Source organism: Dermacentor variabilis, chromosome 2 (genome assembly GCF_050947875.1).
Source record: "Dermacentor variabilis isolate Ectoservices chromosome 2, ASM5094787v1, whole genome shotgun sequence".
Lineage (NCBI taxonomy): Eukaryota > Metazoa > Arthropoda > Arachnida > Ixodida > Ixodidae > Dermacentor > Dermacentor variabilis.
In genome coordinates, this window is record NC_134569.1 from 31,063,484 (window position 1) to 31,076,476 (window position 12,993).

General features: G+C 41.9%; 1 protein-coding gene across 11 annotated transcripts in view; it reads left to right on the plus strand.

Moving 5' to 3' along the window:
• The window catches only part of LOC142571609 (sodium-driven chloride bicarbonate exchanger-like), a 255,889-nt gene that overhangs the window by 224,361 nt on the left and 18,535 nt on the right, over nucleotides 1-12,993 (plus strand). For 8 of the 11 annotated variants that reach the window (XM_075680117.1, XM_075680116.1, XM_075680118.1 and 5 more), the window contains 5 exons: nucleotides 179-247; nucleotides 2,032-2,208; nucleotides 3,818-3,970; nucleotides 9,402-9,443; nucleotides 12,190-12,422. In XM_075680117.1, the coding sequence (XP_075536232.1) occupies nucleotides 179-247; nucleotides 2,032-2,208; nucleotides 3,818-3,970; nucleotides 9,402-9,443; nucleotides 12,190-12,422 (674 nt within the window). The remainder of the gene's footprint in view (nucleotides 1-178; nucleotides 248-2,031; nucleotides 2,209-3,817; nucleotides 3,971-9,401; nucleotides 9,444-12,189; nucleotides 12,423-12,993) is intronic. The other 3 variants (XM_075680113.1, XM_075680121.1, XM_075680114.1) reach the window with 3 other exon arrangements.

Sequence of the window (12,993 nt, forward strand, 5' to 3'; positions counted from 1 at the left end):
AGAAGAGAAAGCTTTCCCCAATTTTACTTCATTTTGTTGCTCATGAAGCCGCAGCTGTCAATAATATGTTCGAACAAAATGTGTATGCAGGAGTTTGAGTACTTAGTTGCACTGAAATTTGAGCAACCAACATTACGTAATTGAAGCAGAATGTTGATGTCATTTTCTGTCTTTGCAGCGTATTCCTATGGCTGTATTATATGGTGTCTTTCTCTACATGGGAGTGTCATCCCTCAAAGGCTCACAGGTACTTTACTTCCCAGGTTGCCTAATTTTTAGTGCATGCAAATGGACCAAAGATCGAAAGTGAAATTTAAGACAGTAGAGTGTGAGTGTCGTTTTTCTCCTTATATGTAACACTAAAAAAGAAATCATAAATAAGGTTAAAAAAAGAAATCATAAATAAGGTTAATTGCTAACAAGTCTCTGCTAGCTACTATGCACTTTAGAAATGTGGCATTTTGTGGGATGTACGTTCATTCAAAAGAAAAAGCAGACCCCGATCACAAACATAAATGAATAAAAAAAAAGACATTTCAGCTCTCATACGAGAGCCTTGTCCACATTGAAAGCAAAGGAAATCGGAGTTGATTATGCATGTATGAATAGATAGCACAGGCAAAGGGTATAAACGGAAAGAAGGCTGCTGTCATTGCAGTTCAGCATGGCATCAGTCATCTGGATTAGTAATGACTTTAGATGAAGATGCGAGGTTAGATTTTCTTCAGTGGCTAGCACATTGGCCCTACCCCAGTCAATATCATGTCTTTATAACACTGAATGTTCGGTGATAGCATTAGAAGATACTTTTTGCTTTTTTAACATAATTGTTAGCAGTGTTCCTTTGGGTGTGCAGTAAACTTTTGTTAATTCGACTCCAGTTAATTTGATTTTTTCGGTTAACTTGGTCTTGACCGAAGGTACTGGTCAGTGCCCACACATTTCTATGGGCCCAAACTTCTGTTATTTCAATATCGTAATACGGACCAGACTGGCCAGCTTCGCCGCAGTACACTGGTGTTATGTGGTGAAGCATACAATAAATGGAAACTGGTTACTGTCACAGGCTACAATACGCGCTTCTTAATTATGCAGGCATGCACACGCCGTCTCCGGTCACAGTATGAGCACCTCGATAGACGTTTAATAAGCACTCTGGCAACCATTAATTCAGATCTGTTTCTGACGTTGCTGTCGTGATTTGAGCCCTCTTTTTGCCCGCCATGCATGTCTCGTGTATGAGACCGTTAACGAGGCCTAGTATGCGTTCCTTAATTATATTCACACGCCGTGCACCGAGAAGCGCAGAAAAGGCAACTGTGTTTTGGGTAATCTAGCGAAAATGAAGGCAACAAGTTGAGAAAGCTCTGAAAGTCTAGGATACATTTAAAGCCAACAAAAGAGTGGGTGTCTTTCTAAAACTCTGAAGGCCTGCTGGTAAACTCATTAGGCGTCTCGGTGCTCGTATTGTGACCAGAGATGGCGCATCTGCGTGTGTCACTAAACACGTGCTATGTCCCATAACAGTAACATCTTTCTCCATTTCGTACGTTTCACCACATCTGTACTGTGGCGAAGCTGACTTTGAAAGCAACTACTGTCAAGTGAATGCTGTGTTTTGGCGTTTTTTTCTGCTGTTTGTTCTCATCAGGATCGAATTAATGGAGTCCAACTTTACTTTTGTTACACAACAGTAACTGTGTAATTTTAAAGTGAACTTTTTTTTCATTACCGAGTGACACATGTTGACTCTATTTAAGAAAAGTTATGCATGCATAAGCATTACTAATAGGAAATTGCCAGGCTTATAGCACCAAAGGATGGAAGTTCACAGTGAAATGAAGTTACTTGTTGGTGTGTAATGGAAGGCCATGGCAACAGCCGTGAAACTTCAAAAGCATAGACACTGCTCACTTTGTTGAACTTAAGCAGGCTTTAATTTATCCAAATTTAAGAACATATAGTAAATGTGTGCATGTGACCTGTGTGGTGCCTGCCACTTATGTATGTGCATGCAACTATTTCGTGCAGTTCTTCGACCGCATACTGATCATGTTCATGCCACAAAAGTACCAGCCCGACTACATGTTCCTGCGGCATGTTCCCACCATGCGAGTGCACCTGTTCACGCTCATACAGCTCACTTGTCTCGTCTGCCTCTGGCTCATCAAGTCATACAAGCCATCTTCCATTGCATTCCCTCTCATGGTAAGCACTGCTGCACTGTACTGTGCTTCTATAGAGAAGCTTTCACTAAGGCGCTGCTGTGCCACTTGTACCATATTTTCATGTGTAAAGCCTTTCCCTGTGTATAACAACCCCACCTATCATTACTACACCTTAAAAAAGTGGGGAGGGGGGGGTTTATATGTTTAATCCACTGAAATAATAGCATACAACAACTTTATTATCTCGGGAGAGAGAACTACTGGTCCAATTTTTGGCACAATGCAAAGCTCCAGAAAACATCTTGTTTTTTTATGTAGAATCATCACAACTTTAACTGCTGCACAGTTCAGCTTCACGGCAATAAGAGCTTCATTGTGGTGAAGTTCTCTTTAGGGTGAAGGGGGAATGTTTATCATTTTCTGCAGCTTTTATCACTATTGTTTTCTTTCCGATGCAGTCCTTCTCACATCTCATTTCATGGTCAAACGACTTCAGTCTTCTTTTTCAAACAGTGTCTGCAGAGTTTGTGATTTCGATTGTCATATTATATTAAAAGCTTAGTTGAATTGCAGTATTTGTGAATAAATAAATAAATAAAGTAATTAATTACCATATTTACTCGCATAATATTCACACTCGCGTAATGATCGCACCCCTGAATTTTGTCATCAAAATTCGATTTCTTTCCTTCCCTGTGTAATGATCGCACCCCGAACTTGCCACAGCGATATGCCGTGTGCCAAGTCTAGCTAATGATGATCGCGCTTACCATCTGTCGAATCCTGTCGAATGCTACGCGAACGACTCTTCAAGACATACCAAGTGGTCTGCACACACCGAACATTCTTAAGCAGATGCCCCATTTCATTCCTTTCATCACTTTCCACACTTTCATGAAAAAAACGCTACAACCAAATTTGCCTTGGCTTTATTATCTGTAGGCTTTGTAGTGGTTGTGGTCAACAGCAACCAAAAAAGGCGCTTTTCAATTCTTTTCGTCTGTGCTCGTAGGCACGCAACAAATCATGAGTGGCAACAATAGTAGCCACATTTACACTGATACGTTAGAAGTGTACCCTATTCATACGCTGACACTTGTAACACAGGTAAGATATTCGTCCACCCATAGCGCAAGCATGCCGTAGTAAGATAGTAGTGAAACAAATGCCACAGTTTCTGCAGCATTCCCGCCATGGGTTTCTGTCACTGGCAGCTAAGCGCGCCCATCTCTGTTTCTGTCCCCTCAAAGTGGTCATGGCTACGTTATTGCCGCAAACTTGCCGATAGTAACAATATTATTCATTACTGATACGGAAGAAACTGTTTCAATGTGCGTAATGTACTCGCGAGAAGAAAAAAAATCGTGTTCGGCGCGTTTGGCTTGCTCCGCCAGCCGCCATTTTTGTTTTGTTGTCCTACACTGTTACAACGGCAGCCGCCTATTTGTTGACCTGTTGTCATCCCGCAACAAGTACAGTCTGAAAAAAAAAATGTTTTCTTTGCGCGGGAAATTTAACCAGTTTAATGATCGCACCCCTGAATTTTCGTCAATTTTTTTTTACAAAAAAGTGCAATCATTATGCGAGTAAATACCGTAATTGGCTGTTTTGCTACTTTATGTATGGCGTGTTTCTGCCCTGCCTTCCAGCTTGTGGTCATGATTGGTGTGCGGAAGTTGCTGGACTTCATCTTCACCCAGCGAGAACTGAAAGTTCTCGATGACGTCATGCCTGAACACACTAAAAAGAAGCGAGAGGAAGACAAGATGAAGGAAGCTGAACAGGAAGAATTCGAAATGAAGGTTTGATGTCCTCTGACTTATCTTTTATACATTGGTGCCTGTAACGCATTGCCATGGCTAGTCAGGGAAGCTACCTGCACCAACAATATTTAATTTCTCCTGCTACATATGTCGGGATGGTTCAGTTACTTTCATTGTAAACTTAAACTGACTAAAAAAGAGAAAAAAAGGGGGTTATACTTGAAATGACACCTGCCTCGCTTCACATTGAGTCTGTTATTTCAAATAAAATCAATTTTTGTTCACATCAACAGTTACAGATGTCTAGGGCACAGGCTAAAGTAAACGCTCAAAGATTTGGCTTGACACGACCTGTGCCTCGTAAGGTACAAATACTAATCCAATAAATCAATGAATACATCAGTAGCAGAAGCAAACATATTACGTATGGGTAGTCAGAACAAAATATATGGCACAGGATGCCTCTACAGTTGGGAATAATTCATGGCACAGAAAATAAGCAGCAGAAGGAACACTCAAGCAATGCCATTAACAAATGCTTTCATTCTAAGAAATGCACCAGTCTGATTTACCACATAATGGATATAACAAAAGATGCCTACAGATTTTCTGCATAGTAACTGGCATACTAGTAACCAGGCATGAAATGTCTTGTTACATACACTTCAGATATTGCTGACTTTTGCACGAATTCACTTGTGCTTGTTGTTGCTCGCTTATGTGTTCATTGTTTAAAGGGATGCTAAAAAGAAACTCTAAATCAATTTAGGCTGATAAAGTATTTTGTCAAAATTTTATTTTTGTTAATGTTGAGGTAACGGGTTGATTATTAGAAGAGAAAATTAAGGTCTAAGTTCAATTTTTGATTTGCATGTCGAAATCGCAGCACCTGTACGTCAGTGTGACGTCACGGATGTCAACGTGTTTTCTCTTATTTTGTTTGTTGTAGCACAGTAAAGTTCTCGAAACTTGCTGAATGTAGTTTTTGGGACTTTTGAGTATACAGTCGAACGCAGCTATATCGAACTCGCAAAAAGACTCCTATCAGTTCGATATAGAGCATAATTCGATATAAGCATGCTAAATAATTGGATGTCATAAAAGCACATACCATACATAAAATCACTTTATTGATGAAACTAGCTTAGTTTCCCATGAAATAGTCCTGCATTTTCTTCTGCTTGGGCAATTTTGCTGCCTACGGCGCACGCACTTCTCCACATTGTCTAAGGAGTCGGAGCAGCTGAGGCAGCAACCTTCTGCATTCGTGCAGGAGCACCGGACTAGTGTAAGCGCACCAATGACTTTGGAGGATGTGGGCCAAAGACCGTCGTTGCTTTCCTCATTGTGCCCACTTTCACTAGTGCTCGGTACGATGTCGGCAATGTAGTCTCTGTTTTCGGGCTCCCCCGTGGTCGTGACACCATCATTTACACTCACAAACTCGTCCATCGTTGATTCGGCTACTGCTTCCGGAAATTCTGACAGCTCGCTCCAAACTTCGGCAACACTGGCAACAGCTTCGTCGCATTCATCAGAATTTACAATCATCACCGAGCACGCGGAAGCCAGCACAGCTGAAGCAATTTCAGATGAGCCACTCGCACACGGCTGTGCGTACACGTCGGGCACCACGGGCACCGGGTCGCGAGTTTGGCCGCTTTAGCCCTAATTTCCTCCTTATTCTTCAAGATCGTGCTGAAAGTGCTCCTCGGAATCTTGCACACTGCAGGGACATCCGACTTCTCACTGCGTACGAACCGATTTATGATTTCGAGCTTCACGACGAAAGGCGAATGCCGCTTCATCACGGCAACACTGTGGGAGAAAGCCCACAATGCACACACACAATGAACCAGAAAAGCAGCAAGACTATGGTGTACTGGAATAAAGTAGTGTGTCATGTGGCAGCGAAAACGTGCCTCTTTTTGCGATGACGGCCGGGAGTGCTGGAGCACGCCGGTCCACTGCAGTGCCATCTGTCACTGCAGCCTGGAGTCATTGGTGGCAAGAGGAAAAATAATGTTGCAACACAGGGCCTCCAGGATTGGCAGTTATGGTTGTCGCGGAGGTCATGCATGTATGTTTGGAGCTTACCGATTGCTTGCTGTGGCTTTTCCTGCCATGTTCACACATCCTTTATGTGCACGGCAAGCGCTGTGTGTGTGTGCATGCATTGAGGTAACGATCACAACTCCGAGCTGCTTCAGATCGGGCACATTGAGAACATCGGCTGTATTCTTGCCCTTCGGTGCCCTTTTACGGAGCGAAACGTTAGCAGCTGCATTTGTCACAGAGCAGTATGTTTTTTTCTTCAGTGAAACTTGGCAAACACTTTTCTGGCTGATACAAAATGGAAGGAATCCCATGCAACCGACCAGGCACAGTACAGGTGCTCTTTCCGGGCTTTTCATCCTTGTGTCTTTCGAAATAGTAAAAATATATGTGTGTTTGCCAAGCGCAATGAGCAGACGAGTGTTTGTTTGTCTTCTGCAACCAAAACGCTGAGCCATTGGCTGAGCAGACGATCAGGAACACTGCATGATCTGTGGTCGGATACGTGCAAGCATAGACGGCGTTATTGATGTATCTTAACAGTTCGTATTGTTTATTTTTTTGCAAATTATAAGAATTTCAGTTGTGTTTTGAGAGTGTTTTAGTTTATGAATGCAGAAAGTTTTGCACAACATGTTTAAATTTCGCGCGCTAGGCACGCCGGTCAATAACAGCGCCTTACTGGTGGCGTCGTTGCAGAAGCATCCCCAGTTCTCCCATCATTTTTCCGCTCAGATGACATACTGCCCCATTCCATACACCATGGCAAGACTACTTACACTTTCGCAATCTTGCACGACGAGGGCACAAGAGCCTCTGATTGGCTGTCTGAGCAAGCGCTGCGGGCGGGCCAGGATGATTTTTTGCAGAGGGGGTGTCAACGGCTTGTCCGAGGCAGCGCGGTCACGGTAGGGAAAGCGGTTGGATGGAGCCACGCCGCCGGGTTTCCCCACCGCAGCGGGAGAAAACCAACTTCTGGGGGCACTTTTCCATTGCTTGACGTTCGATATATAGAGAGTCGCTGCTATTTTTGTTCGATGTAAGCGCAATTTTTGCTATATATACTCATTGTAACTATACCGTGTCCAGAAATTGTTCGATATATAGAATAATTCTATGTAAACGGGTTCGACATAGTTGGGTTCGACTGTAATGTAGTCTATCTTTATTGTTAAAAATTAACTGGGCTGAAGCAGCCACTGTCAAAATCTGTGACGTCACGGCAGGCTGGTGGGAGAAGTTCAAGGCGGTGTCCCCACCTGTCTTTAGTTTTTGCATCTTTTCTGACTGATCAAGCCTTCACTCATGGTAAGAGTGACTTTTTTGGTGTTGTCGAAGGGTGATTCACTAGTACAGCTGAAACAGTCTTCTCTTTCGTGTCCCTTTAATTAAGGACTTCTGAGGTCACCTTACATGCTTCTACATCTAAACTTCAAAATGTTTTGATCGTCTCATAGCTTTAAGGATAACGGAAGAAATTTAATATCAGCCAGAGCAAAAGCTAAGTGACTTTCTTTTTTTCTCTTTCGTATACAAAATAGACCTAACTTGTTTGAATATCTTTAGAGAGAAGGTTGATATCCTTTTCCTTTGTAACATTGATATAAGACAACCTTAAAGATTTTCTTAAACCATTGCTTCACAGGCTTTGATGCTCTGTGACCAAATAGAAGATAATTTATTTTTACACCTCTAGGCCTGACTTAGCCTTGCTCAGAGTGGCATGAACATTTCTATTTCAAAGAGCTGATGTATATTAAATCAGACTTTATACTCTAAAGCTAACGAGTTGGACTAAGAATAATTGTAAATAAACGAAGATAAAGATATAAAGCTTAATCACTTTGTGATGATTAAAGAGAGCTTGATCATTAAACACAGTTTTCAAAAATCAAGGTTGAATTAACAGTGTGTGCTCCATCACAGATTGCTGACTTTCAGCAGAGCCAGTTTGCCACCCTTGTTTAGCAATTAATAGCTCACAACAAATTTTGCTAAAAAGCATCTGTGTAATGATGATTTAACAACATTTGGAAAACATTTGTCTTGAACCTATTGGTTATGCGTGACGATTGACATTAGAAGGAATGGTCAGTTTTGTAGAAAGACATGTGATCATTGTAATGTTTACCTTTCAAAGTTCAGTGTCATTTAAGAAGTTGCATGCAATCATTGGCATGACACCGCATGGACTTTTATGGGCTGTGACTAACATTTGACTTTGCCTTCCCTTTAAGTCTTGTGCATGCTGTTGTGCAGAACCATAGTGCATGCAAATGTACAGTGCTTGATGCTCGGAGGTGACATAATTTTTGTAGGCAGTAGTCATTACTGTGTATTGAATATTGTGCTGGCAAGGGGAGTGCAGCATAAGATGGTTCTTCTGCATAAACTAATGGGTCATTTGCACAGAAATTTTGTATAGATGTGGAATTTCACAATGCATTTTGTTTTATATGCTGCTTATATGACAAACACTTGCCTGTTTCATTGAGCGTAAATCAAAAGTATTTGCCATCTGGGCTCTGCAGTAATACTAGACTGAGAAAGTAATGTCTACTGGAAGTACATTTGTCCTATGGGGTCTAAATGCCTTCTATGGAGAGGCAGGAAGGAACAAGCGAAGCAGTTTCACTGTCGTCGTGACACTGTCGCCGTTCCTTCTGCTAAGAACATCCAGATTTTTCGTGCAGCACTGTCACAAAATATGTGTGCCACTGGATTAATCTGGAAAAAGACACATGAGTACTGCATCCAAGCATGATAGTAAAAAAAAAAATCATCATGAAGTGCCACCTGCATCTGAAATTTGAGCACAAACATACCTGCAGTTTAGCTGCAGAACAAGCAATTTATACCTGGCTTCCTTATTGACACAGCACTTAATACGGTACATTAACTAAGCAGTAACAATACCATTAACTGCAGTTAGCTTAAGATTTAGCAGGTTAGAACAACTTTAGAATAGTTGTCACTTAAAAGCAGGCCTTCGTGCATTCTTTTCATGGGCTTCTGATTGTTGTGCATTGTGCAACTACTATGCTAAAGATGTATGTTTCCTCAAGTGAGGTTAAATGTACGGCTGTTTAAGTGTTGAAAATGTAGATGCCCCAGCATGCTGCATGAGCTACCATATTTGTGTGCTTAATGGGGTAGAACCAACCATCTTGAAATACAAAGTATCGACCCCTTGAATGCTTGGTGGGCTAAACTGCATCCCTATCACATTCGATTAGTGCTCTTCTCTGATGCTAACAACCAGTGCCGGGGTGAATTTCCTGTTGCTGTCATGGCAGATATGTTTGATGCATTAACTTGTTGCAAATTGCGTGCTTGTAGCAATTAGCCTAGAGTTTTGAGATGCTTTGTTCCGTGCTGCATTTAAGAATGAGCATGTCTTTGTTTCATACCAAAGCCTGCAAAACTGAGTTTGATGCAGGAAGAAACTGGGGATAAGGTGAGCATGCTGTCTTTCTTGAAAACAACTGTCTTACTTATCACTTCTTCCCTTTATTTCACATATGTGTTTTCTGTGCACACAAGGCATGCTACCTGCTACCGACTTTGCTACAATTAATGACTGAGAATATTGTTAGAGTAATTTCTGCTAATGAGCATAGATAACATTTTTGCCAACTTGCTAAGCAAGACTCTTCGTTGCAGCCGACAGTGGCTTGTCACACTCACCATGTTATACAATAACTGTATATAAACCAGAATGACCAACCCGTGGCTGTTACCAGAGCATTGGCACCGCTTGAAGGAAACAATTGACATTAACTAAGTTGCCTTAGTTTGTCATTAACTAGTTGCCTTAGCACAGTGAGCTATATCAGAATAGTTTTCGATATAGCTAATTTAGGTTTAGCATTGCTAAACCTGCATATTTCGAATGAGACTGTCTTGACTATTTAGCATTGCATTTGTAGCTTAGCATTCTTTTGTGAGGCACGTTTAGAAACGAAAAGACAGACAGTGTAGAACTAAATGACACACTGTATAGTAATTTAAAGGGAATTAATCAAAGACTACTGGCAAAATATTTAGCAGAAGGGCACATTCATCAACAAAAAAACTCTAGCAATTGATGGCAGTGCCTGACTTTTGCTGTATTCTGCACATTGCGTTGGTGTGCTGGACATAATATTCATACCCATGGTTAGCTGAAGGTTAGCTGAAGGATCAGGCTGCTCATCACTTGCTTTTCACTTTCTCTCAAAGTGGTGGTCTGCACTACACAGCATAATGTAGCGAAGGTTGTGCTCTCGGGTTATTGTGTTTTATTCATGCAACGCTGTATGGGACTCTTTGTTCTAGACTATGTTCTAGAATATGAAAGCTTGACCATATCTAACAGGAGCAGCAATATTACCACATAACAGCAAATTTTGACTATAATTTTTTCTTAACATTTGGGTCATTTATACATTCTTTGACAAACACTAGAAGCACCAAGACTGCTCGTGTTCCCTGAATAGTACTAGAAGTAAATCTGAATATGGGCTTTGCTTTTTTGCTATGGCAGGTCTCATTGCACTGAGGGTAGCTGTACCTCTTTAGATTTGTGTAATGATGTAAAGCTCTGCTTACATGTAGAAGAGCACACTCTAAAATATTTAGCCTGGCTTTACCAAACACATTCTCTCACTTGGTTTTGTTATGTGGTGATACTTCTGTATCCTACCTGTATCACTCCAGAATTGATGCCTTCTTGCCTTGTTTTGCTGCCACAACGAAGTAATTTTTTTTTAATGCAAAGAATCCTGCATATACATTGCGAAAGGAAGGAAGTCATGCTGGCTGGATTGTTGCAGCAAGGTAAGAAGAGCAGCAAGAGCTGCGTATGTCATGGTTATGGACAGTGCAAAAAATATTGAAAAAGATACGAAGAAAGTTAAATGACTATGGCTGCACTGAACTAGTGACTGAAAGATTGTAGCGAAAAAAGAAAACGTACACTGAGCACATCACATGACTGGCAATCAAATAATCAGTGGGAATAATTGGCAAGGAAAGCAATGGCAGACGACAGTAAGATATATTCTTTTTATCATGGTGCTTTCCTGTGCACATACAGACACCTTTGTGCTATTGATCTAAGTGGAACACTGGTACATGCACAGGCTCCATAGCAGTAATCATAAAGGCAATAGTTTATCAGGTTTTCTCGATAGAACACACTAGAAAACGCAGCTCATATTTACAAAACTTCTCATACATAATAGCATTTCCTCATTAGACAGTGCTTGGTCACACAGCATTGATGTTAGTGGTCGCTGTAATAATGATACAATCACCATGGCAATGGCTGATTGTGGTCAACAATTATGTAAGAACAGTCTTCTGAATAACATGGGCCCAAGCGATCTTCAGAAGCATGGTCGTGGTGATTAAGGCAGGCCAGAGAAAAGCAAGCAAGAAGGTTGCTGTGGTATTCCCTTTTTGATCCATGTTGTAACGTCACTCTGCATAGTGACTGGCACTCTTGTCAGTTCCTTTTCCTTTCCTGGACAAGGCTTCGTTTCAACTGCGTGCATCATTTTCCTCTGCCAGCTCTTTGTGCAGCTCTGCATGCACCTGGGGAGTCCCATTCGCGACCTCTTCTCCTCAAGGGAAGTTTGCATATTAGTTGAGAAGGCTGGGCAAGGCCATTTTGGGTGTGTCCCGTGGCTTGAGAAGCAACGCGATTTGACCCCTTTCCCAGTTACTCTGTACATAGCAAGCACATCACACGAATGCACATTGTTTTGTTAACGACGTTGGGATACAGGTGCATCACGATACTGTGTGCCTCACACATTGTTCATTCTTTCCTTGGTGACTCATGACATGGCCTCCTGTGTATTTACAATGCCCGCCCTCCAAATGCATGGGAACCAGTGGTCCACTATGCAGTGCCACATTCCTGCAGTCATTTTGTGCCTGTTGTTTTGAGTTTTGACAACTTCCAACTAGTGCTGCTGCTGCTCAGTGTTCACTCCCTTGCTTTTCCACATGATTTACAGTGAGAGAAAGAAAGGAAGTTGACGTGACTCTAACCATGCCCCATAAACTGATTAACTGCTTGGGAAAGTGGCACCCTTTAATCGATCCCCGAATTTTGTGTCAATGGGCAGGCATTGAGAAAAGTACAATAGGCTATGTTCGTGCTCTTAAAGTGCTGCAATGTGGTTGAGACGTGCGCTGCCTGCTTCGCGGTGCAGAATGCGCTGCTCCCGGAGGCCAGTTCAGGGAATGTGGCCATCGCTTTAGTGAACGGCAACCTCATCAAGGTTCCCATGGAGAAATACAAGGAGGAGGCTGAGCTGCCACAGATCAACATCACCGAGCAGCTCTCGCAGACAGGCCTTTGGCAGGCCATCGACCAGCACAACCAGCACAAGGGTGGCAACCCTTCCTCGGGAGGAGGGTCCAAGGCGGCGGACGACGGGTCCAGGTGGGATTCATCCTCATGCTTTTGTAGCGAATCTGTCCTTTCAACCTAAATTATTTCTGCTTGCAGAAGTCTTTGGATTGCCGATGGCATGAGAAAGTCAGATTTTCCCACAGGCAACAATGTCATTTGATAATGGATCATAACACGTTTGTCTTCTCTTGGCCTTTGTAGGAACATCTACAGAGTGCCTATATCTAGCGATTTCCACTTTTATATTGTAATTTTTTTTTTATCATTTGAGCTTCCTTATTTTAGTTTTTGTTTAGATATGCGACCTGGGTCTAAATGTTGTGCGTCTAAAGTGCTAAATGTGAAGTACCAGTTCTCTATTATCTGCTCCTCACGTTCAAACCTACTTGGTCCTCTTGTTTCAGTCATACTATACTTCATTATTTTTTTCTTAAATTATCAACTCACTCTGGTCGCTTGAATTCTGTGAGGATATAATGAATGAATAAATCAGCAGGTGTCCTCTGCAGATTTGAGGCTGTGCACTCATGTGGCAAAAAAAGTTCATCTTTGAAAACATTTGTTGGAAGCTGAGCAATGGGTGAGCAAATGAGATCTGCTC